The 24091-nt window shown below is 45.7% G+C and overlaps 1 protein-coding gene across 1 annotated transcript in view; it reads left to right on the top strand.

Moving 5' to 3' along the window:
* cir1 (corepressor interacting with RBPJ, CIR1) overlaps positions 1 to 24091 on the top strand; it is an 86918-nt gene that overhangs the window by 12134 nt on the left and 50693 nt on the right. The window contains exons 3-6 of the mRNA XM_072476343.1: positions 5568 to 5641; positions 5816 to 5826; positions 5933 to 5991; positions 15835 to 15883. Coding sequence (XP_072332444.1) covers positions 5568 to 5641; positions 5816 to 5826; positions 5933 to 5991; positions 15835 to 15883 — 193 coding nt within the window. The remainder of the gene's footprint in view (positions 1 to 5567; positions 5642 to 5815; positions 5827 to 5932; positions 5992 to 15834; positions 15884 to 24091) is intronic.

Raw genomic sequence — 24091 nt, 5'->3', positions numbered from 1 at the left:
ATAATCATCTGCCATTTCTGCTGCTTATCTCGCAGTTTTAACCCTCTGTTCTTCCACACGAGTTCTCATCAGATCCGGAATTGAATTTTTAAATTCCTCAAAGTATAATTTCTCTAAGAGTTCCATACGTTTGGTCTATTTTCAAAGCCCTTATCCACCTATCAAAATTACTCTGTTTGAGCCTTTCAAACTCCATGTATGTTTGACCAAATTCTTTCCTTACATTTCTAAACCTTTGTCTGTAAGCTTCAGGCACTAGCTCATATGCACCTAAGATGGATTTCTTCACCTCCTCATACGTTCCAGATACCTCCTCCGGTAGTGATGCAAACACTTCACTAGCTCTACCTACCAGCTTTGTTTGAATCAGTAATACCCACATGTCCTGTGGCCATTTCATTTGTTTAGCCACCTTCTCAAATGAAATGAAAAAGGCTTCCACTTCCTTCTTGTCAAACTTTTGCAATGCTTGGACATATTTAAATAGATTCCCACCAAGCCTTCGACTATGACGCTCTTTCTCACTATCCTCATCACTATCATCCAACTGTACACTTCCCTTTATGTCTGCCAATTTTATCTGATTGTCATGTTTCATGGCCATTTTCTGAAGTTCAAACTCCCTCTCTTTATCTTTTTCCCTGATCTGTATCTCTCTTTTTCTTTTTCCTCTCTCTTTCTTTCTTTTTCCGCTCTCTCTATTTCGTATTCAAGCCGCTTTAATTCTTTCTCATGTTCCATTTGTTTAATTTGCAACTGAATTTTTGCCATTTCCAATGAGTCAAACGGTATCTCAGGCAACTTTAAATGCTTAACCACCGCCATAATTACCTCATCTTTTTGCATTTTGTCAGGTAATGTTAACTGCAATGTTTTTGCCAAATCTAACAGTCTGCTTTTAGTCTCTGTCCGTAAGGTACTGCATGTGACAGTCTCCACCCCCAAAAACATCTGAGCCTCTGAAAGAGCCATTGTCCACAACACACTGCCCACTTAAACTAAAATACCACACCGGAAAAGCAACAATCCTTCACTGTCTTTAAGTTCACAAAAGCCAATCCAATAGATAGACTTTTATCCCCCTCGAGCCCCCAATTGTTATGGGAGAGGTGTTTTCAGAACCCCAAAATGTATCATGGAGTTCACCCAACTCCCACCTTTAATGGACTGTTGCATTTGAAGCACACGGCTTGTTCCCTAGGTGTAGTATTACAATTAATGACACGTGGTTTTTAAAACAAAACAATGTTTATTCCATGAACTCAACTTAACCTTTTAAATAAACATTGGATCTCTTAACACCCCTTACTTCAAAGATAACCCCGAAAATAATACAACACAACCCAATCCTGCAAACTGTTCTTTTAAACCTCCAAAGGTCTTCAACCCTTCAAAAATAGGAGCACAGCAGGTTACATTCAATATATTTATAGTCTTTGGATTTGCAGAAATCACCAGACCAGTTATTTTCCTTCCTGCTGTTCGCAGCAAACCAGCCAGGCACTTTTCAGCTGCTTTCTCAAACTGAAACTTCAAAATGGCTGAGCTAAAAGCCCAGCTCCACCCACACTTTGACATCACTGCATTTTTTAAAGGTACATTGCTTAAGCATTCATTTCTTAAAGGCACTCTCACATGACAGTAGTGATAGTGTTGAAGCGCGTGCTAATAGTCAGCCAAATGTGTTAATAGGACTCCTACGTCAGACTCCTGTTCATTGACTATGGCTCTGCCTTATCCAAACTCCAAAACCTAAGATTCGGCTCCTCCCTCTGCACCTGAATATTCGACTTCATGATCCACAGATCGCAATCAGTAAAGATAAACAACGACACCTCCACAAAAGTCCTCAATACCTGGGCCCCGCAAGGCTGTGTACTTAGCCCCCTACTATACGCACAAGACTGGCAAAATTTGGCTCCAACTCCAGCTACAAGTTTGCTGATGACACAAAATTGCTGGAGCTGCAGACGGGAGCGGGGGAAGATGTGTTAACCTTTGCTTCGCTGATTACTCTAAGGTGGGTCCTGCTGGGGTGAAGGTTAGCTTTGCCACCCTGTTCCTCGGTGTGGCTGGGGGATCTGTTGGAGTTCCTGTATTTGGAGACGGTCAATTTTGTTTTGGGGGGAGGGTGCAAGTGAGGGGTACCACAAGAACATAAGAACGAGGAGCAGGACTAGGCCATCTGGTCCTTCGAGCCTGCTCTGCGATTCAATGAGATCATGGCTGATCTTTTGTGGACTCAGCTCCACTTTCCTGCCCGAACACCATAACCCTTTATTCTTCAAAAAACTATCTATCTTTATCTTAAAAACATTTAATGAAGGAGCCTCAACTGCTTCACTGGGCAGGGAATTCTATAGATTCACAACCCTTTGGGTGAAGAGGTTCCTCCTAAGATCCGTCCTAAATCTACTTCCCCTTATTTTGAGGCTATGCCCCCTAGTTCTGATTTCACCTGCCAGTGCAAACAATCTGCCTGCATCTATTCTATCTATTCCCTTCATAATTTTATATGTTTCTATAAGATCCCCCCGCATCCTTCTAAATTACAACGAGTACAGTCCCAGTCTGCTCAACCTCTCCTCGTAATTCAACCCCCTTAACTCTGGGATTAACCTAGTGATCTCCTCTGCATACCCTCCAGCACCAGTACGTCCTTTCTCAGGTAAGGAGACCAAAACTGAACACACTACCCCAGGTGTGGCCTCACTAACACCTTATGCAGGATAACCTCCCTAGTCTTAAACCACATCCCTCTAGCTGTGAACAAAGAACAAAGAACAATACAATAAAAAAACAAAAAAACAAAACAATAAAAATATAGCAATGAAGGACAAAACTCCATTTGCCTTCTTAATCACCTGTTGCAACTGTAAACCAGCTTTTTGTGACTCGTGCACTAGGACACCCAGGTCCCTCTGCAAAGCAGCATGTTTTAATAATATCATTTAGATAATAATCCCTTTTGCTGTTATTCCTTCCAAAATGGATAACTTCACATTTGTCAACATTGTATTACATCAGCCAGACCCTAGCCCATTCACTTAAATTATCCAAATCCCTCTGCAGACTTCCAGTATCCTCTACACTTTTGCTTTCCACTCATCTTAGTATCGTCTGCAAACGTGGACACATTGCACTTGATCCCCAACGGAATTCTATGATTCTATTCTATGATTCTCTGATTATCAACATACCTTTCTGACAAGTTTCCATTGTCTCTTCCACTCATTCCTTTTTCTCAGCACCTCCTCGCACCTTCATTTGGGTACCCAACATTCACACTCACCCTCATCTTAGTGCCACTCATGCCATCTCTCACAGTTGCTCTCCACAAATGTTCTTTTTCCATCATCTCCACTCATTCATAAATTTCATAAATTGCAGCAGAGACTCTTGCGGGAAAAGGTAGAGAATCAAGGGTTGCCCTGCAGTGGCAAGCACCCTGATTGCTGAGGCGAAGGGGGCAGAGATTAACAGGTTAGCACAGTCCATGGGCATAGATTATGGAGAAATGGGGGTCTCCGACATAGTTGGTGACAGAATTAGATACCACACTGATACTTGGCACGTAACAGTCACTCATGTTGAATTGCTGCCACCACAAACTGAAATGTCAAAATCTGCACAATATAAACTTAGAACTGACCTGTGGAAGAGTTCAGATTCATGCCTTTCATCTCGCACAGGTCCTTCAAGGATTACCAAGGTGCTGCCCATGGTAGAAGTCCCCCTGAGTTTTGGAGCTCATGAAAGACCTGCCAAAGACTATCCCACCTGTGCACATGCAGAGGCAGACTCGGTCATCATGGGATATTCGGCTCTGTCTGAGCAGGGGATAGATGCAGGAGAAGCCAGGGATGAGTAGTGGATGTGCCCCTGAGCAGAATCACCACTGTTGTCCTTTCTCCATCTTTTATTTCATTGCCCTCATGTTCTTTCCTGCTATCCAAAAGCTGGAAAGCTCTTTGCTGTACTTCAGTGAGACATTGAACAACCAAGAAGAGGCTTTCCTCCATCCTGTTTTAAGTGGTGGACTGATTGTGCAGACCATTAGCGAGGACCAGCGGACACTGGGTTGCTTCCGTGTCTGATTCTCCATGCAGGGGTGGCGACACAATAAACCAGCTGTTTGATTTGCACAAAGCAACTGCCCATCCTGGACTTGCTGCCTCTGATCTGTCTCTCGATGGCTATCTCCTCTCCATATTTTGAAGCATATCTGGCATGTCGCTTGAGTTTTATTTTAATGCTTGCAGCAGTGCGACAAGTGAAAGAGAATTCCATTTGCTTGCATTCATTATTTGCATTGAAGAGCACAGAAAGTTCCCAAACATTCAAACAGTCATGGAAGAAAAACTTAGCTTTAAATTTTGTTTCCCGCCTGTCTGTTTGCAGTATATGTTACAAATTTAGCCTGAAGGTAATCCGAGTCGGACTGCCACACCGCTCCTAGTTTCTTACCTGGAAATCCAGCCGCTCCTTTCTTGCGCAACATTCTGTCTCTGACCAGGGGAGAACTATAGTTACCCAAAAGTTGGAAGTGGTTTTAATTCTTCTAACTTTTCCTGATTAACTATTCCTGTCAGACAGTCGGGACCATCTGAAGCTTGCAGTTTAAATAATTCTTTCAAATGGTTCCAATTGCAAGGCAATTTCCCAACAGCAGTTTGAATTTCTTGGACAATTGCCGTGCAGTCCTTACCTGGGAATTTCCGAGAGGGGTTGGATGTTCCCCAGTGCATTTTGGGGTCCCCCTCCAGTTATGATGCCCCAGAGCCCAGATGTTGAAGGCCATCGTATAAATATACTCCTCGCTTTAATGCTTGAGGTTTTTGGTAGAACAAATTTGATTACAAAAGCAGATATCTACATTCATAGATATTGCCATTTTAAGAATCGTGCTATGTATAAAAATATGAATTCTTCTTCATTTTGTCTGAAGTAATACTCAAATGGCCCAGTTAAGCTATAGTTTTTTTACATGTGTCTGATAGTTTGGGAGTGACTATGTTGGACAGATAGCACTTTGAAAATGATGTGAGACCACCTTGATGGAACATTCTGACCAAAAAGCAGTGATCCAGCATAGTCAGATGCATATAAGAAAAGTCAAGGTTAAGAAAAGCCGATTTAGCCCTTAAAAGCTTATTCCTGTAATCCTTAACTTTCCTAATAAACGTGCAACTCTATTTTGAATAATTTCAATATTTTTGCATTTGAGTAAAGATGGTGCTCCTTATAATTATTCTGATTTTACTTTTCATTTATATCCTCAGGCTTTCATTCCCTGCTTAACTTTAAAAGAATAATGCGGTTTTATCTTTTTTTATGGTTGATGCTACATAATTTACTTGCTGGTTTCCTGCGATATTGTTCACATCCAAACCTTTTAAGACATTTCTAGAAATTGCTGTGTTATACAAGTTTGCTTGTACATCCATTTTCTGTTAATCCATTTTCTGTTAAACAAATAGTTTTTTAAAATGAGCACACATGTATGAAAAGATCAATGGAAACAACACTGTGTATATCTAATCAAATGAAAATTGGCTTTTTTTAAGGTTACTCATGGGTGATGAGCGTGTAAAGAATGGGCTTAACTTTATGTATGAGGCACCTCCAGGAGTAAAGAGTGGTAAGAATTTAACAAGTACTTAAATTACTTCAAGAGTTTTTAAAGATGTCTAATGTGTCTATACTATCTACATGCAGTTAATTTCCAACATCATTCTTTCAGTTTTAAGATTTTATATTGATATTACAGTGAGCTAACATCATTTCCCTTTTTTTTTATTGACCGGCAATGAAGAGAACAAAGAGGTATGGTCATGTTGATAAATGTACTCCATTTAAGTTAAATATTTGAAAAGTTTAAATTGTTTTTCAAGCATAGTCTTAGGTGAAATCCATGAATATTTGCTTGCAGGCAGAGGAGGGAGAGACTGAATACAAGTTTGAATGGCAGAAGGTTGCACCACGAGAAAAGTAAGTATAGTGTTTCATAGCAGCTAATGACATCCCTCAATTTTAAAGATATAGGCAGAAATCTATGCATTTGTTTGTTGTGAAGACAGATATTGAAAAATTAAGCTTTAGAGTTCTAAATACTTCCTAATTTAACTTTACGTGTTTGCCCACGGCTGATCGAGAGAATCCAATATATACTTATCCAGTTTATCATTCTTAAATAAAGGCATTACATTAGCACGTCTACAGTCTAACAATACAAATTTTAAGGAGGATTCTGTTGCCAGAGCCTCTGCCATCTCCTCCCAATAGCCTTGCATTTCTGCTCCCAGGATCTGGTGACTTGAGTCCTACTAATTCTTTTCAGAATCTTTGCTGAATTATCTATGTCAATTGTTCATCATTCTCTAGTTTCTAGTACACCTATATTGTAACGTACCATCATTTGTTTAAAAAAAAATCAAAATATCCAGTATGCCTACATGCCCCACTATTAGACTCTCTCTTTCACCCCAAGTGCTCCTACCTTTATTTTCAAGTACTTATAAGCTTGTAAAAATCCCTTCTATTTCTCTTTAGATCTGTTTGTCTTTTTTTCATATTCTCTTTGTCACCCTCAATCTCCCTTTTACACACTCTGCTACACTTCCCGTATATCTTGGTAATGTTAGCCCTAAACTTACCATATTTCTCTCATTTAAATTCTAGAATTCCACACTACGGATCTTTATGTTTTGATGATTTCTCACAGCTGCAATAATGCAATACAGTTTAAATAGTGCTCTGCCTATCCCTCCCACAATACCATTGGTGCATTTTGGTTCAGGTGAAGGTTGTCCCTTCAAAATAGCCTTTCCTTGTTCAAGAACCTTTCCAATATCCCAGGAATGTGAATCCTTCACCCCTACACCAGTCCTGCAGTCACACATTGACTTTCCTGATCTTTATCTCCTTAATGGACAATTGCATGGCACAGGAAATCGGTAGAGATTTCTGTTATGTATTATATGTGATGTTGGGGCATGGGTAGGGCAGCACGGTGGCGCAGTGGTAGCACTGCAGTCTCACGGCGCCGAGGTCCCAGGATCGATCCCGGCTCTGGGTCACTGTCCTTGTGGAGTTTGCACATTCTCCCCGTTTTTACATGGGTTTCGCCCCCACAACCCAAAGATGTGCAAGGTAGGTGGATTTAACATGCTAAATTGCCCCTTAATTGGAAAAAATGAATTGGGTACTCTAAATTTTTTTTTTTAATGTGGGGGCATGGGATGAGAATTTTCAGAATTGGGAGGAGAGGGGAGTTAGGGTATTAAAGGATTTGTTTCTGGGAGGCCGGTCTGGGAAGTTGGAGGAGCTGGGGAAGAAATATAGGTTGGGGCAGAGGGAGATGTTTAGGTATATACAGGTCCGAACTTTTGCCTGGAAGGAGGTACAGAGCTTTCCAATGGTGCCGGCTCCCACGCTGTTGGAAGAAATATTGTCAACAGGGGGAATGGTGAACGGAGGGTGTCGGCGATTTATGGGATGATTTTGGGGAAAGATAAGGTATCGCTAGAGAGGATTACGGCGAAGTAGGAGGAAGAGTTGGGGGAGAATATTGAGGAGGGGTCATGGTGTGAGAAGCTCCAGAGGATGAATGCGTCAACTTCATGCGCGAGGTTGCGGTTGATACAGTTGAAGGTGGTCTATTGGGCGCATCTCACAAGGGCGAGGATGAACCGACTTTTTGAGGGATGTTTGTGAACGGTTGGGGGTGAGGGGGGGGTCCCACTAATCACGTTCATATGTTTTTGTCCTGTCCAAAACTGGAGGGGTAGTGGATGGAGCTCTTTAGCGTAATCTCAAAGGTGGTGCACGTGAAACTCGAACCGGGTCCCCAAGAAGCCGTATTCGGGGTGTCGGATCTGCCGGGGTTGGAAGCGAGTGCGGAGGCAGATGTCTTAGCCTTCGCCTCGCTAATCGCCCAAAGGCAGATTCTGTTGGGGTGGTGGTCGGCTTCTCCACCCTGTGCCTTGGCGTGGCGGAGGGACCTGAGTTCTTAACGCTCGAGAAAGTAAAGTTTGAGTTGAGGGGGCTGATGGAAGGATTGTACAACTCATGGGCCTTGTTCATCATGCATTTTCATGAATTGGATGACATCGAACATTAGGGGGGTGGTTGAAATGTGGTTGGAATCATTACCAAAATCATTCGATTCCACAAGAGGAATCGACTCAGGACATACACAGAGCAGGTGGTGCCCTTGATGATTCTTTTTCATTGGTGTTTTGAATTCAAAATGCTGGGAGCTGTTTGAGGGTGGGTGGGATATGGGGATTATTGGCTGGGGGATTGCCATTGTACCTGTTGTTATTGTTGATTATCTGTTGTAAATTTTGATATAAATGTGAAAAAGGAGAATAAAAATATTTAAAATATGTTATGTTGGGGCAGTGGCCTTTTAAGAGGTGAGTCATGTGTGCATTGGTGACATCATCAGTCAAGCGCACAGGCTTTAGGCCCAGTCTTTGTATTTAAGCCTGCGAAAATGCATAGCATAAGGCCTGTTGAGTTGCAACAATCCACGAGTTGTATATTCTTTGGTTCTGACTGTGGCCCAGTAAATGGCCCAGTACAGAATAACTGGCGACGAGGGAGATTTACGATGGCCAGCGTGAGGGAGAATTATTTTTAAATTTTACTCGCCTGCGCTCTCTGACATCGGACCAACAGGAAAGGAACCACACCCAGCTTCAGGACCTGATAAGAGGAAAGGAACCGAACCGGCAGATTCCTTTGCTCCCTAACAAACAAAACAAAAAGGTGGCAGGTCAATTTGGCACCATTGGACCTTATGAAGAAGAATCAGAAGGCTGGAAGGCCTACGCTGAAAGATTCACCTATTATATTACGGCAAATAAAATTGCAGATGAATTGGTGGTATCAGTGTTCTTCAGCACTGCAGGCAGTAAAGCTTTAATTTGCTCAGGCGCCTGGTCTAGCCGGACAAACCTGGAGACACAACATACCAGGAATTAGTTGATATTCTGAAGGACCATTTTGCCCCCAAATCGTTTCTAATTGCAGAGCAATTCGGATTCCACAACAGGAATCAACTCAGGACATACACCGAGCTGGTGGTGCCCTTAAAAGGTTATGTAATGGTGAACGTATAACTGCGGGACCAGGCCGCAGAGCTACCCCTTCACATTGCCAAAGGAAATTACCTGGCCCTATTTGGACCTTTGTGGCTACAGGAACTAAAATTGCACTGGGGTGCTGTGAACAAATCGGTCAACTCCAAAACTAGTCTGCAAGATATCCTAAGTAACTACCACAGTGTTTTTGAAGACAACTTTGGAGAAATGAAAGGAGTCCAGGTTAAACTCAAATTGAAACCAAATAGTCAACCCAAAAGTCTGTGGGAATGTAGATTCTGTATGTCATCCGTCTGAAAGTAGAAATGAGGCTGGTGGCACTGGCTTACTCGAACAAGTGACAACAAGTGATTGGGCAACTCTGATGTATCCATTTTAAAACATGACGGATCAATCCAAATCTGCACTGGCCTTAAAGTTACTATTAGTCCAACTCGATGTGCAGATAAGTACCCACTTCCTTTGATCGAAGATCTGTTCAAAGGCCTGGAAGGTGGGCAAAAATTCACAAAGATGGAACTGTCGCATGCCTACCTGCAGATATGAGAGAGAGGCTGCTGAATCCCAACACCTTCTGACCATAGTGATTCTGGGTTTGTATCACTATAAAATGCATCCCTTTGGGGTCACGTCAGCCCCAGTATTATTTTGGAGGTATATAAACCAAATCCTAAGTGGACTCAAAGGGGTACAGTGCTACCTCGATGATCTCTTGATCACTGGATCCACAGAGGAAGAGCAACTGAATAACCTTGACGAGGCCTTAAAGCGCCTGCAAGCACACAGCTTAAAAGTAAAAAAGGAAAAGTGTGACTTCTGCCAGAACTCGATAGAATACTTAGGGCACATCAGCGATAGTAAGGGGTCCCACGAGGCACCAAAGAAAATGGAGGCAATCATGGAGGCTCCTCAGAGTACTAATGTGTCCCAATTGAGGTCTTTTCTGGGCCTTGTGAATTATTATGGCAAATTTATGCTTTTAAAGCCATTATTCAATCTTCTATGGAAAGGTCAATCTTCCAAATGAGACCAAGACTGTGAACAAACATATCTCTCTATCAAACAGGCACTTCAGAAATCAGATGTCTTGGTTCACCCGAAGCAGCCCTTGCAATTAGCGTATCATGCCTCACCCTACGGAATTGGTGCAGTGCTGTTGCACACCCAACCCAGTGGAGAGGAGAGGCCAATGTCTTTGCTTTGTCCTCTCTGACCAGTGCAGATTCGAGATATGCACAACTAGAGAAGTACGCCCTCAGCATAATTATCGGTGTGCGGAATTTTATCACTACTTACGTTGGCGCCCTTCATGCTGCTGACGGATCCTCGTCCACTCACGTCCATCTTCAGCCCGTACTCTGGGATTCCCTCAATGACGGCCAGTAGGTTTCAGAGGTGGGCTGACTTCTATTGGTGCACTCATATGATACCAAATGCAGGCGGTCGAAGCAACATGCAAACACAGGTGCATTGTCCAGACTGCCCCTGCCCTTGAGGGGAGGGCAATCCAGGATTTGGTTGAGGATTCTCTACTTCTCTCAATCTGAAAATGTGCTGGTAACAGCAGTACAAGTGAAGAATGATGCCAGAAATTACCCCGTTCTAAGCCAGGTAATAGACCTGGCCTTGAAAGGGAGAGCTGGTAGGAACCATCTGGAATTTAACCATTCTATCCCGGTGGTGGGAGTTGTCAGTTCAGAATGGCTGTTTACTATGGGAGAATGCCGGTGATCATTCCTCTGAACTGCAAATACAAGGTGCTGGAGCAATTGCACCAGGGCCATCCAGGGGTGGTGAGGATGAAGGAGCCTGCCAGGAGCTATTTTTGTGGCCTACTTTGGATGCTCAGATTGAGGAAAAAGCCAGTTTGTGCCAAGCTTGTGTCAAAACCAGGAATGCACCGGCATTGTCACCGTTACACCCTGGGAATGGCCCAAGATGCCATGGCAACATGTCCACATTGATTTTGCCGATCCCCTTGAGGGTCAGATGCTCCTGGTGGTGTTTGATGCCCATTCCAAGTGGCCAGAGAGAAATCCATTTTAGCTGACCGGACCATCAAAAAATTAGATGACATGTTCGCAAGGTTCGGAAACCCTGAACAGATTGATAGCGACAGTAGTCCTCCGTTCTTCTGCAGGAATTCACAAACTGCATAGAACGGAATGATATTCCGCACCTAAAGTCGGCGCCTTATCATCCCTCGACCAATAATCTTGTGGAAAAATTTGTGCACTCTTTGAAAGCTTCACAGGGAGCGAGGTTACTAGTTCAATATGTCAGTAGCTTCCCGGCTATGTACTGAAACACACCTCATGCCACTACCCAGAACTCACCGGCATACGTGCTGTTAAAAAGGAAGCTACAAACCACGTTTGACCTCTTGCTACCTGAAGAAACTCACAAGATTGTTGAAGAAACAATTAGCCCAGATGCCCAGAAGGGAAACAAACTCCAAGGGGAACACTTTCTGTCAAGGTGAGCAAGTACTGGCCGGAGCCACAAAGTAACTGACGAGTGGTTACCTGCCACGGTAATGACTCGGACAGATCCCATACCCTACATGGTCCAGACCAGTGAGGAGATCGTGTGATGACTGCATGCTGGCCAGCTGTTAGCGGCACACCCCTAAGTGTTGGAACCACAGGGCATCAAGAAGGGGCCTTGGCCTTACTACCAGAAGTCAGCACACCAACCCCCGAGCAAACTAGTCACTGAGGATACCTTCCCTGTGGAAGAGACTATCTGTACAAGCCTGGGGAACGAACCCTCTTCACCCGAGATCCTCAGTATCCCTAAGGTGGGAAACAATCCTGTATCCGAAGTAAGAAGACAGCTGGTGCGAAACAGGCACCCACTGGACAGACTCTCTTATTAAGTGAGCATCATGTTTGTGTATCTACTGGAAACTATTTTTCCTATCTACATAAATAGTTTGCTGCTTGTGCATAGGTGTTGCTTTTGGAACTTTGTAAACACTGGTGTTGTTTGCTTAAGGGGAAATTTCAAAGTAAAGGGGGAATTATGTTGGGGTAGTGTCCCTTTAAGTGACGAGTTACATGATAACACTGGTGACATCATTAGTCAGGTGCACAGGCTTTATTAATAATAATAATAATAATAATAATTGCGTATTGTCACAAGTAGACTTCAATGAAGTTACTGTGAAAAGCCCCTCGTCGTGGTCTTGTTCTGCATTCAAGCCAGCTGTTTAGCCCACTGTGCTAAACCAGTCACTAGGCCCAGTCTTTGCATTTAAGTATGTGAGAAAGCACAGTATAAGATAAATAAAAATCATACCTGATGAGTCATGTTATTGATTTCCCTACGACCCACTCTTTCTTGCTGCTCTCCTTCCCCTTCCTACCATTTTCCCATTAGTTTTAGGATGTCTTTCATGCTGACCAAGAAGGTAACATACCATTTGGGATCTCTTGATAGTGACTGTAAAAATGGTTAAAAAGGTTAGGGTTATATCCCTGACTATAGAGTTCTCAATATTAGCACTCTACTGTTATGGTAGTCTACCTGCCTCACACCTCTCCATACATTGGGCAGTCTTCTGTTTCACGAGTCACATTATTGCATGGGACCACCCTCCTCTGAGTCACCGTCGCTATCGATCTAATACTTGAACAACACAAGAATCATGCAGCACAGAAGGAGGCCATTTGACCCATCTTACCTGTGAAAGAGCTACCTCACTGGTTCCACTCCCTGCTCTTTTCCCACAACAGGCACATTTTTGCTATTGGACAACCTCTATATAGTTAAAACTCTCAGCTGCAGGGAACAGCTGCACGTTTCTCTCTTTCTGTACTTTCCCGATGTTCTGAACTATCTAACATTGCCTCGAGTGACAACATTCCGGAGAACATGGTCCACATATCATTATCCTTTATCTAGCCTTAAGAATTTTATATGTTTCTATCAGATCACCTTCTCATTTTCCAAAATCCCAGGAATATAGGCCAAGTCTACTTAATCCCTCTCCTAGGACATAGAACATCGAATTTACAGTGCAGAAGGAGGCCATTCGGCCCATCGAGTCTGCACCGCTCTTGGAAAGAGCACCCCACTTAAGCTCCACCCTATTCCCATAACCCCGTAACCCCACCTAACCTTTTTGGACACTAAGGCCAATTTAGCATGGCCAATCCACCTAACCTGCACATCTTTGGACTGTGGGAGGAAACCAGAGCACTCGGAGGAAATTCACGCAGACACAGGGAGAACGTGCAGACTCCGCACAGACAGTGACCCAAGCCGGGAATCGAACCTGGGACCCTGGCACTGTGAAGCAACCATGCTAACCGCTGTGCTACCGTGCTACCCCAATCCCCTCAACCCAGGAACCAGTCTGCTGAACCTTTGTTCCAAACCCTCTCGGGCAACTATGTGCTTCCTTGGAGAAAGAGACATAAATTACACCGGTGTGACCTCACCAATATCCTGTGCAATTGAGGTGTGTCTTTGTTCTAATACTCTAATCCCTTTGTAACAAACGCTAACATACCAGTTCTAATTCCTTGTTGTACCTGCATGTTTAACTTTCTCTGATATGTGTACAAGGCCAAGGCTCCTCTAAATTCAAAAATTTCCCAATCTTTCAAATATTCTGCTTTTGTTTTTAATTTTCCCTCCCAGGTGGCAAACTTCACTCTGTCACGTTGTATCTTATTCGCCATGATCTTGCCATTCACCCAACTTGCCCACTCACCCAATCTCTCTCTGCATCTTCTTCGCTTCTTACTTGCCCACCTAACTTTGTCAGCAAATGTGGATATGTTAAATCCATTCTACTCATCGAATACATTAATATAGATTGTAAATAGCTGATGCTCAAGCACTGATCCTTGTGGTAACCCCGCTTATGCTAACCCAAGTATGTCCTGTATATTTCTACTGTTTTCTACCCATTTTTTAAAAACTTCCTTTATCAGAGTTACAAAGCCAGAGCTCGAAGTGTGAACAGGGGCAAACCCCTAATCCAGCTCCTTGCCTGCTCCAAAAAACAATTCAAATTGAATCCAGTTCATGGTCCCCACAAGAGACATGCCAGATCCAGGCATTACACCTGACCTCACACTCCTCTTAGCCAAAAGGCCGAGAAACGATTGTTTTCTACCCATTAACCAATCTGCAAATCGTATTAATCTATTATACCCAATTCTATGAATCCTAATTTTGTATAATAGCCTCTTTCGTAGCACATTATAAAATAATTTTTGAAAATCCAAATACACCATATCCACTCATTTTTCCCCCCTTATCCATCTTATTAGTTCCTCAAAAAACTCTTAACAGATTTGTCAAACGTGACTTCTCTTCAATATATTCCTGTTGACTGCTTCATCATGCTATGATTTTCCAAATGCCCTGGTATCATCCCGATACATTCCAACGTTTTGTCTACTTCTGATTTCTAGGCTAACATCTCTTTACTTCCCCATTTTCTTGCTTCTTCCTGTTACACCAGATCGGACCCCCCCCCCCCCCAAACCATATCTCAATGCATTCCGGTTGAGACAAAATTTGAAATCCCAGTTACTTACAAAGAGAATAAAGCCAAACAAACAATAGGTTTTGCTGCCCAAAAATCAACAAAGAATAGTCCGTATTTTGCAGAATTAACATGAAGTAGCAGGAAAATTGTGGTTGAATACACCATAAACTGCACATTAAATGGCAGACTCTCCAAATTTCTCATTAACCCAGCCAGACAACAGTCACAAAATCCTTTTTAAAAACTCTGCCTCCCTCACAAGAGATTTCAGCTCCTCTTCTTCCAAGAGTTAGTCTGAGCCTCTATCAGCAGCAGCTCCATTCCACCTGGGTTCCACGGGTACAATCCTCACACTAAAAGTATGTAATTTCAGATGTCTCTCAAATCTGCTCCCGGGTCTAGCTGTCTTGGTCTCTTTTCCAAAAGAGCTGACCGACTACTGTACCTCTATCCTCTATGATGGCCAGGCTACACACCAGCATCTAAACACAATCACAATTCTAGCTTCTCAGCCACATTACCAGTGATAACTGCTTCTGGGCTTTCCTGAGCCTCAACTTTCCAGCAGCACACAGCAACCAATGGCTCCTGGGCCCCAGGCCTCTCGGCAGCATGGAGCAAACGGCAGTCATTCAGCTGCATGGAGTCAACCCTCCTCTTCGCCTGCTCCCTACAGACAGTTGTTCACTTTTCCCTGAGCTTTTGTAAATCTCCCAACAGAGCTTCACCCCTGTTCCGAAGGCAAGCTCTGATGTATCCGGTATTTTGCTTTTATTTATCTGATCTATCCAAGTTGGGTACATTGTGTATCTTAAATGTTACAATCTCCAGTCAACCAGAGGTCACGCCACAGATGCTAACTTACTGAAGCACATATAATCAAAAAGTATTGATTCCCTCATGGTCTTTTCTTAAACAGTGGGATTTATCTTTGCAACATCACCTTTCAACAGTGGCCAAAACTGGGGTTTTATCAGCTATAGAAAAAAATCAATTTTAAGGAGAAATTGCTTCAAGTGTGCACAGCAATTAGAAACTCTTCCTGATTAAAGAAAATTGTAATTTGTCATTTGTTTAAACCTGATATTGCACTCTTGCGCCCTCCCATATGCTACATTGGCGTTTCAGGAACTCTTTTTAAAAATTATACAAAGGATTATGATAATTAAATATTATGAAACCACATGTTAAATGGCACCCTTTTTCAATTGATACCAGATATGCCAAGGATGACATGAACATTAGAGATCAGCCTTTTGGAATCCAGGTGTGTATTAATTGCTCTGAGCACCAAAAACTATTTGAATACAATTTCTACAGGTAATGCATAATAGACAAGAGATCATTTGGAGTCAGTTTAACGATGTTTAAAAACCTTTCATTTCTGGAGCTTTGAAGTTATCTACTTATGAAAAGTGATAATTGAAAAAATGTTCCTATGAGTATTGGATTGCTGTGTTTTTCCCTATTTTACACACTTATTGCTCAATTGTTTCTTTAATTTTCTTCATATTTTTGGCTTTCTGGATGGGAAAAATTAGAAATATAATAGTTTTTTAAGCCAATGAAAAAGACAGAGTGGAAAAAGAACAAAAAAGAAGTAAAAGTGGATGATCGAAGATTGGCGGAGTTGCTGATAGTGCCGAGGATTGTCAGAGGATACAACAGGGTATAGATAGATTGGAGACTTGGGCACAAAAATGGCAGATGGAGTTTAATCCGGACAAATGCGAGGTGATGTATTTTGGAGGATCAAAACTAGGTATAAATTATACTGTAAATGGCAAAACCCTGAGGAACTTCCTTAGGGATTTGGGCATTCAGATCCGCAGTTCCTTAAAAGTAGCAACACAAGTGGCCAAGGTGATTAAGAAGGCATGTGGCATGTTTGCGTTCATCAGCTGGAGCACATCAGGATGCACATCAGAGTTGGAGGCAACCTGCTGCTTTCCACACCCTGTGGCCTTTGCCCTTGGCGGACGTCCTCTGGAAGGCCCCAGCCAACATACCAATGCCAAAAGCTGTTCTGCCCGCTGCCCTTGAGATGCACCGGTGTCGGGCGGTGGGGATTCGGTAGAGCTGGAGACCATTGTCATCTCTTTGGTGGCATGCCCAGGGTTGGCCTCCAGCATTTCCTCCTCCGTGACAATGCTCGTACTACCTGGAGGACTCCATGGGACAGAGATCCAGAGTCCTCTTGAGCCCATCTGTCTTTGCCAGTCTTGGCAGCTCCCCAATGTCTGCATCATGGTTTCAACGCCATCTCCAACATTTCTCAGTGACTGGGCCATGTTCTGGAGTGCCTTGATCATGTCCCTCAGCGACTGGGACATGATTGGGAGGCCCTCAGCCTTGATCGTCACAGACTGAGCTGTGCCTTAGAAACCCTCACTCAAGACGTTGTGCTCTCGGCTTTCCACTGCGGTCGCCACCCTAGCAGTGTTGGCCTCAGTGCCACGAATTGTTGGCACCATCTCCTGCGCCCGTAGCCTTTAGGACTCCTCCAATAGGTAATGCGTCCCGGCCTCATCAGATGGAGATCCTGCGAGACAATGGACATGTGGTCAGTGAGAAGGAAGGGTCGTTTTTGTCTGACATGGACAACTTAGTTGAGACAGGTCATCTGGGTGAAGGGATCCTCACCTCTCTGGAGCAGGCCAACCTAGTTATCGGCACTGCACCTGGACATCAAGGGGCTGTGCTGCTGGGTGCCAGGGTGTGCTGAGGAGCAAGCACAGTGATCGGGTGTGGGAAGGGTGTGAGGTGTCCTCCGGTAATTTGTGTAGGGGGAGGATGGGAATTTGAGGGGGGGGGGCAGGCGGAAATGATGCCAGGAGAGAGGTGGTAACTTACCCTTGCAGCTAAGTGGAGATCGTTGGTCTTCTTAGGACACTGGACGCCGGTCCTCCTGGTCATGCTGCCCGCGGTGACTGTCACTGCCTCCCAGATGGCATTGCTGACCCTGCTGCTGGTCCTCCCCTTCAGGGGAACAGGGTGGCCCTTCTCGTCAACGATACTGAGAAGTCTGGCTAGGTCAGCATCATCAAAGCGAGGAGCAAGTCTGGGCGGTGCCATGCTTGTGTGTTGACTGGGAGTGAGTGGTGAGAGAACGTTTAAAAGCAGCTGCCTCTTAATAGCAGCGGGAAGCTCAGATGCAAGTCAGGCGAATGAGATGGCGAGGGAGCCAGTAACAGTGAGGGGGACTAATTTTTGGCACTAAGTGCCGTTGAATACGGGCCGCGATCTCTGCAAAGCGGCCATCGAGAAACACCCTGCCAAACACGATCAAAATTACACTTCTTTTCCGCGGAATCGCATCCATTATGTATCACGATGGTTTCATTTCAGTAGTCTAGTTTTGAATTCAATCCAGATCCAGGAGTAAAAGCCTCCTTTTATTGTCTATAGTGGCTATGTGTGGATTTGACACACAATAACGGGCATGCTGATATTTTTTTTTGAAAATATATTTTATTAAAGTTTTCAAACACAATGTTTTCCCTTACAAATCAACAAAAATGGTAACATGATAACTGCTATATAACATTGTTTAACTAACATAGTAAACTAACCAAATAACACAAAGTAATGCTCCCCCCCCCCACCCCCTCTCCCCCTCTTAAAAAAAAACACAAACAATTTTACCCCCCCCCCCCCCCCCCCCCCCCCCCGGGTTGCTGCTGCTGGCCATCAATCTTCCCCCTAACGTTCCGCTAGGTAGTCGAGGAACGGTTGCCACCGTCTGGTGAACCCTTGAGCCGATCCTCTCAGCGCAAACTTCATCCGCTCTAGTTTTATGAACCCTGCCATATCGTTTATCCAGGCCTCCAGTCCGGGGGGTTTCGCTTCCTTCCACATGAGTAAAATCCTACGCCGGGCTACTAGGGACGCAAAGGCCACAACATCGGCCTATTTCGCCTCCTGCACTCCCGGCTCATCCGCTACTCCAAATATGGCTAACCCCCAGCCTGGCTTGACCCTGACCTTCACCACTTTCGAGATCACTCCCGTCACTCCCCTCCAATACCCCTCCAGTGCCGGGCATGACCAAAACATATGTGTGTGGTTCGCCGGGCTTCCCCCGCATCTCCCACACTTGTCCTCCACTCCGAAGAACCTGCTCAACCTTGCTCCCGTTATGTGTGCTCTATGCAGCACCTTAAATTGAATCAGGCTAAGCCTGGCACACGAGGAAGAGGAATTTACCCTGCTTAGGGCATCAGCCCACAAACCCTCCTCAATCTCCTCCCCGAGCTCCTCTTCCCATTTTCCCTTCAGTTCGTCCACCAGCTCCTCCCCCACTTCTCTCATCTCCCGGTATATCTCGGACACTTTGCCCTCCCCGACCCCCACCCCCGAAAGCACCCTGTCCTGGATCCCTTGTGTCGGGAGCAGCGGAAATTCCCTCACCAGTTGTCTCGTGAACGCTCTCACTTGCATATACCTAAAGGTATTTCCCAGGGGCAGCTCATACCTTTCCTCAAGCGCTCCCAAACTCGCAAACGTCCCATCTATAAATAAGTCTCCCACTCTCCTAATTCCTGCCCGGTGCCAGCTCTGGAATCCTCCATCTAGCCTCCCTGGGGCAAACCTATGATTGTTCCTGATCGGGGACCACACCGAGGCTCCCAGCACACCCCTCTGTCGCCTCCATTGCCCACAGATACTTAATGTTGCCGCCACCATTGGGTTCGTGGTAAACTTTTTCGGGGAGAGCGGTAATGGCGCCGTCACCAGCGCCTGCAAGCTCGTCCCTTTGCAGGACTTCATCTCCAACCTTTTCCACGCTGCTCCCTCTCCCTCTATCATCCATTTACGAATCATCGCCACGTTGGCGGCCCAGTAGTAGTCGCCCAAATTCGGCAACGCCAGTCCCCCTCTGTCTCTGCTACGTTGTAGGAACCCCCTCCTTACCCTCGGGGCCTTCCCTGCCCACACGAAGCTCGTGATGCTCCTATCTATTTTTTTAAAGAAGGCCTTAGTGATCAGTATAGGGAGACATTGGAACACAAATAGGAACCTCGGGAGGACCATCATCTTAATTGCCTGCACTCTGCCCGCCAGTGACAGCGGCTGCATGTCCCACCTTTTGAAATCCTCTTCCATTTGTTCCACCAGCCGTGTCAGATTGAGTCTGTGTAAGGTTCCCCAGCTCCTGGCTATCTGAATCCCCAGGTATCGGAAGTTTCTTTCCACTCTCCTTAGCGGTAAGCCATCTATCCCTCTACTCTGGTCCCCAGGGTGTATCACAAAAAGCTCACTCTTTCCCATGTTAAGCCTATATCCCGAGAAATCTCCAAACTCCCTCAATATCTGCATGACCTCTGTCATCCCCCCCACTGGGTCCGTCACATACAGCAGTAGGTCATCCGCGTAGAGTGACACTCGGTGTTCCTCTCCCCCTCCAATCACCCCTCTCCATTTCCTGGAGTCTCCCAGCGCTATGGCCAGTGGTTCAATTGCCAGCGCGAACAGTAATGGGGACAACGGGCATCCCTGTCTTGTTCCCCTGTGTAGTCGAAAATACTCCGACCTTTGCCGATTTGTGACCACACTTGCCTTTGGGGCCCCATATAGGAGTTTAACCCAGCTGACAAACCCCTCCCCGAACCCGAACCTCCTCAGCACCTCCCATAGATACTCCCACTCCACCCTATCAAATGCCTTCTCTGCATCCATTGCCGCCACTATCTCTGCCTCCCCCTCTGCTGGGGGCATCATTATCACCCCTAATAGCCGTCGCACGTTGACATTTAATTGTCTCCCCTTTACGAACCCTGTCTGGTCTTCGTGCACCACCCCCGGGACACAATCCTCTATCCTCGTTGCCAGCACCTTTGCCAGCAACTTGGTGTCCACATTTAGCAGTGAGATAGGCCTATAGGACCCGCACTGCAGCGAATCTTTATCTCGCTTCAAGATTAGCGATATCGTCGCCTCCGACATTGTCGGGGGTAGGGTCTCCCCTTCTCTGGCCTCGTTAAAGGTCCTTACCAGCAGCGGGGCCAACAAGTCCACATATTTTCTATAGAATTCCACCGGGAACCCATCTGGTCCCGGGGCCTTCCCTGCCTGCATGTTCCCCAGCCCTTTGGTAACCTCGTCCACCCCAATTGGCACCCCCAGGCCTTCCACCTCCTGCTGCTCCACCCTCGGGAACCGTAATTGGTCCAAAAACTGCTGCATCCCCTCTTTACCCTCCGGGGGTTGGGACCTATATAGTCTCTCGTAAAAGGTCTTAAACACCTCTTTTATCTTCCCTGCTCTCCGCATCGTGGCTCCCATTTCATCCCTAATTCCCCCTATCTCCCTCGCCGCTGTCCTCTTTCGCAGCAGGTGGGCCAACAGGCAACTCGCCTTTTCCCCATATTCATATCTCATCCCCTGTGCCTTCCTCCACTGTGCCTCTGCCCTCCCTGTGGTCAACAAGTCGAACTCTGTCTGGAGTCGTCGTCTCTCCCTGTATAGTCCTTCATCCGGGGCCTCCGCATATTTTTTATCTACCCTCAAAATCTCCCCCAGTAGTCTTTCCCTTTACTTGGCCTCTGTTTTCCCCTTGTGGGCCCTGATGGAGATCAGCTCCCCTCTGACCACCGCCTTTAGTGCTTCCCATACTACTCCCACTCGGACCTCCCCGTCGTCATTGGCCTTCAGGTCCTTTCGATACATCCCCGCACCCTTCCGCAGACTCCCTCATCCGCCAATAATCCCACATCCAGTCGCCAGAGTGGACGCTGCTCCCTCTCCTCTCCTAATTCCAGGTCCACCCAGTGTGGGGCATGATCTGAAACAGCTATAGCTGAGTACTCAGTTCCTTCCACCCTCGAAATCAGTGACCTTCCCAAAACAAAGAAATCTATCTGGGAGTACACCTTGTGGACATGGGAGAAGAAGGAGAACTCTTTGGCCATCGGCCTAACAAATCGCCACGGATCCACTCCCCCCATTTGGTCCATAAACCCCCTAAGCACCTTGGCCGCTGCCGGCCTTCTTCCGGTCCTAGATCTAGATCTATCTAACCCTGGGACCAGCACGGTGTTGAAGTCCCCCCCCCGCCCCCCCCATTATCAGGTTTCCTACCTCCAGGTCCGGGATACGTCCCAGCATCCGCTTCATAAATCCCGCATCATCCCAATTCGGGGCATATACATGAACCAACACGACCTCCATTCTCTGCAGTCTGCCACTCACCATCACATATCTGCCACCGCTGTCCGCTACAATGTTCCTAGCCTTGAATGACACACGTTTCCCCACCAGTATGGCCACCCCTCTATTCTTTGTATCCAGCCCTGAGTGGAACACCTGTCCCACCCATCCTTTCCTTAACCTAACTTGGTCCGCCACCTTCAGGTGCGTCTCTTGAAGCATGGCCACGTCTGCCTTCAGTCCTTTTAAGTGCGCGAACACTCGGGCCCTCTTAATCGGCCCATTTAGGCCTCTCGCGTTCCACGTGATCAGCCGAACTGGGGGGCTACCTGCCCCCCTCCCCTGTCGACTAGCCATCACCCTCTCTGGGCCAGTCCCACGTCCCGGTTCCACTCACCCACCCGTTTCCCAGGCGGCGTATTCCCGCCCCGACCACCTTTTCTTTTACCAGTTCCTTTTCGATCTCTGCAGCAGCAACCCAGTTATCCCCCCCCCTGCTACATCCCCATCTAGCGTGGTTACTCCCCCCATATTGCTTCCGAATGTCAGCTGACTTCAACTGACCCCGGCTTCTCCCTCTGGCGCGGGAACAAGAAAAATAAATCCCGTGTTCTCTAGAGCCGTCCCGCCCCTTGTGGCGCAGCTCCCTCTGCCGCCCCACTCCCATTCCCCATCCCCGCCTATGTCTCTTCCCCCCCACCGGCGCCCACATTTCTCAGTGTCCCCCCCCTCCCCAATTTACATCTCTATATACATCGGCATTGTCGTTTCCCCTCCAACATCAGTCCCTCAGTTCTGTTCCAGTTTCTCGTTTTTAATGAAGGACCATGCTTCTTCCGCCATTTCGAAGTAGTAATGCCTCTCCTGGTGCGTGACCCACAGTCGCGCCGGCTGCAACATCCCAAACTTCACCTTCTTCTTGTGTAGCACCTCCTTGGCTCGATTAAAACTCGCCCTCCTTCTCACCACCTCCGCACTCCTATCCTGGTACACTCGGAGGTTCTTTCTCCGTGATCTGTTTTCTAGGACTTCAATCCTTTCAATGCACTTTTTGTGGACACTTTGACCGCCAGGCCCAGGATCTCGTCCACGTTGTCCGTCACCTTCTGCTCCACCACACGGAGCTCCATCTCCTGGGTCTTTTGTGTCTCCTTAAGCCCCTCAATTGCTTGTAGCATCGGGGCCAGCACCTCCTTTTTAAGCAGCTTCACACACCGTCTTAGAAATTCGTCTTGGTCCGGTCCCCATGTCGCCTGGGCTCCCTCCGCCGCCATCTTGCTCCTTTTTTCCTTCTGCCACTGCCCTCGAGGATTCTTCAAGATCTGGCCGCCGCCGCCGATATTTTTCTTTTTCGCTGGGTGGGACTCCCTGTTGCTTCACTCCACACCGGGTTTCGTCCCGAAAACATTCCCCGTTGGGGCTCTTAAAAGAGCCCGAAGGTCCGTTCGAGCTGGAGCCGCTGAAACGTGCGGCTTAGCTGGTCATCGCCGCAACCGGAAGTCGGGCATGCTGATATTAAATGACCATAAGTAAAAATAGAAAGTTCTGGAAATACTCGGGCCTGGCAGCATCTATAGAGAGAGAAAAACAGAATTAATTTTTCAAATTGAATGTAGTGATTCTTCCCAGAGAGTAAGAGGTTGATTTGAAACATAACTCTATTTCCCTCTCCAAAGGCGCTGAGTAATTCCAGCGATTTCTGTTTTTATTTCAGACTTCTAGCATCCACCGCATTTTGCTTTTATTAAATTGGCACATTTTGCTCAGAAAGGCTATAAAATGGCTGCTAGATGGACTGTTGGAAAAAAATGCACTGATTTATTAGATGTGCTTCTTTTTTGATGTTAGGTGCCATAGATACAGCTTTGGATCAAGCCATTTATTATCTGTCCAGGTAGTGTTTAATGATGACCATTGGGAATAAGTTTCTCATTTCCAAACCTCACTTCGAGCAAAAAAACCCAAAAAACTTAAATACCCATGCCAAGAAAATATGATTGCATTGCAAAGAAAGTTGTTCAGAATTCTTTAAACTGAAAACATTTTGTATCATAACTGGCAGTTGTACAATTCAGTTCTACCTTTTGGTAGTACAAAGCCAATTTTCAATTCTGTGATGTAGATCACAGTATACCCTGTATGTGTCATTAAGTGCAAGGAATTGTTTTGTTAAACAAAGTCACATTGCTCAATTGGGAGTTGCATTCATGGGCCAAATTACGATTGTGAAATACCAATTCTCCTTCCACCTCCTACAAAAAATGTTTTTCAACAGATTTTTCATTGTCTAGATGGATGTATAACTTTGGGAATTGCACATTCAAGC

This window comes from Scyliorhinus torazame, chromosome 2, assembly GCF_047496885.1.
Source record: "Scyliorhinus torazame isolate Kashiwa2021f chromosome 2, sScyTor2.1, whole genome shotgun sequence".
Lineage (NCBI taxonomy): Eukaryota > Metazoa > Chordata > Chondrichthyes > Carcharhiniformes > Scyliorhinidae > Scyliorhinus > Scyliorhinus torazame.
This window is presented reverse-complemented; position numbering and strand designations above follow the sequence as displayed.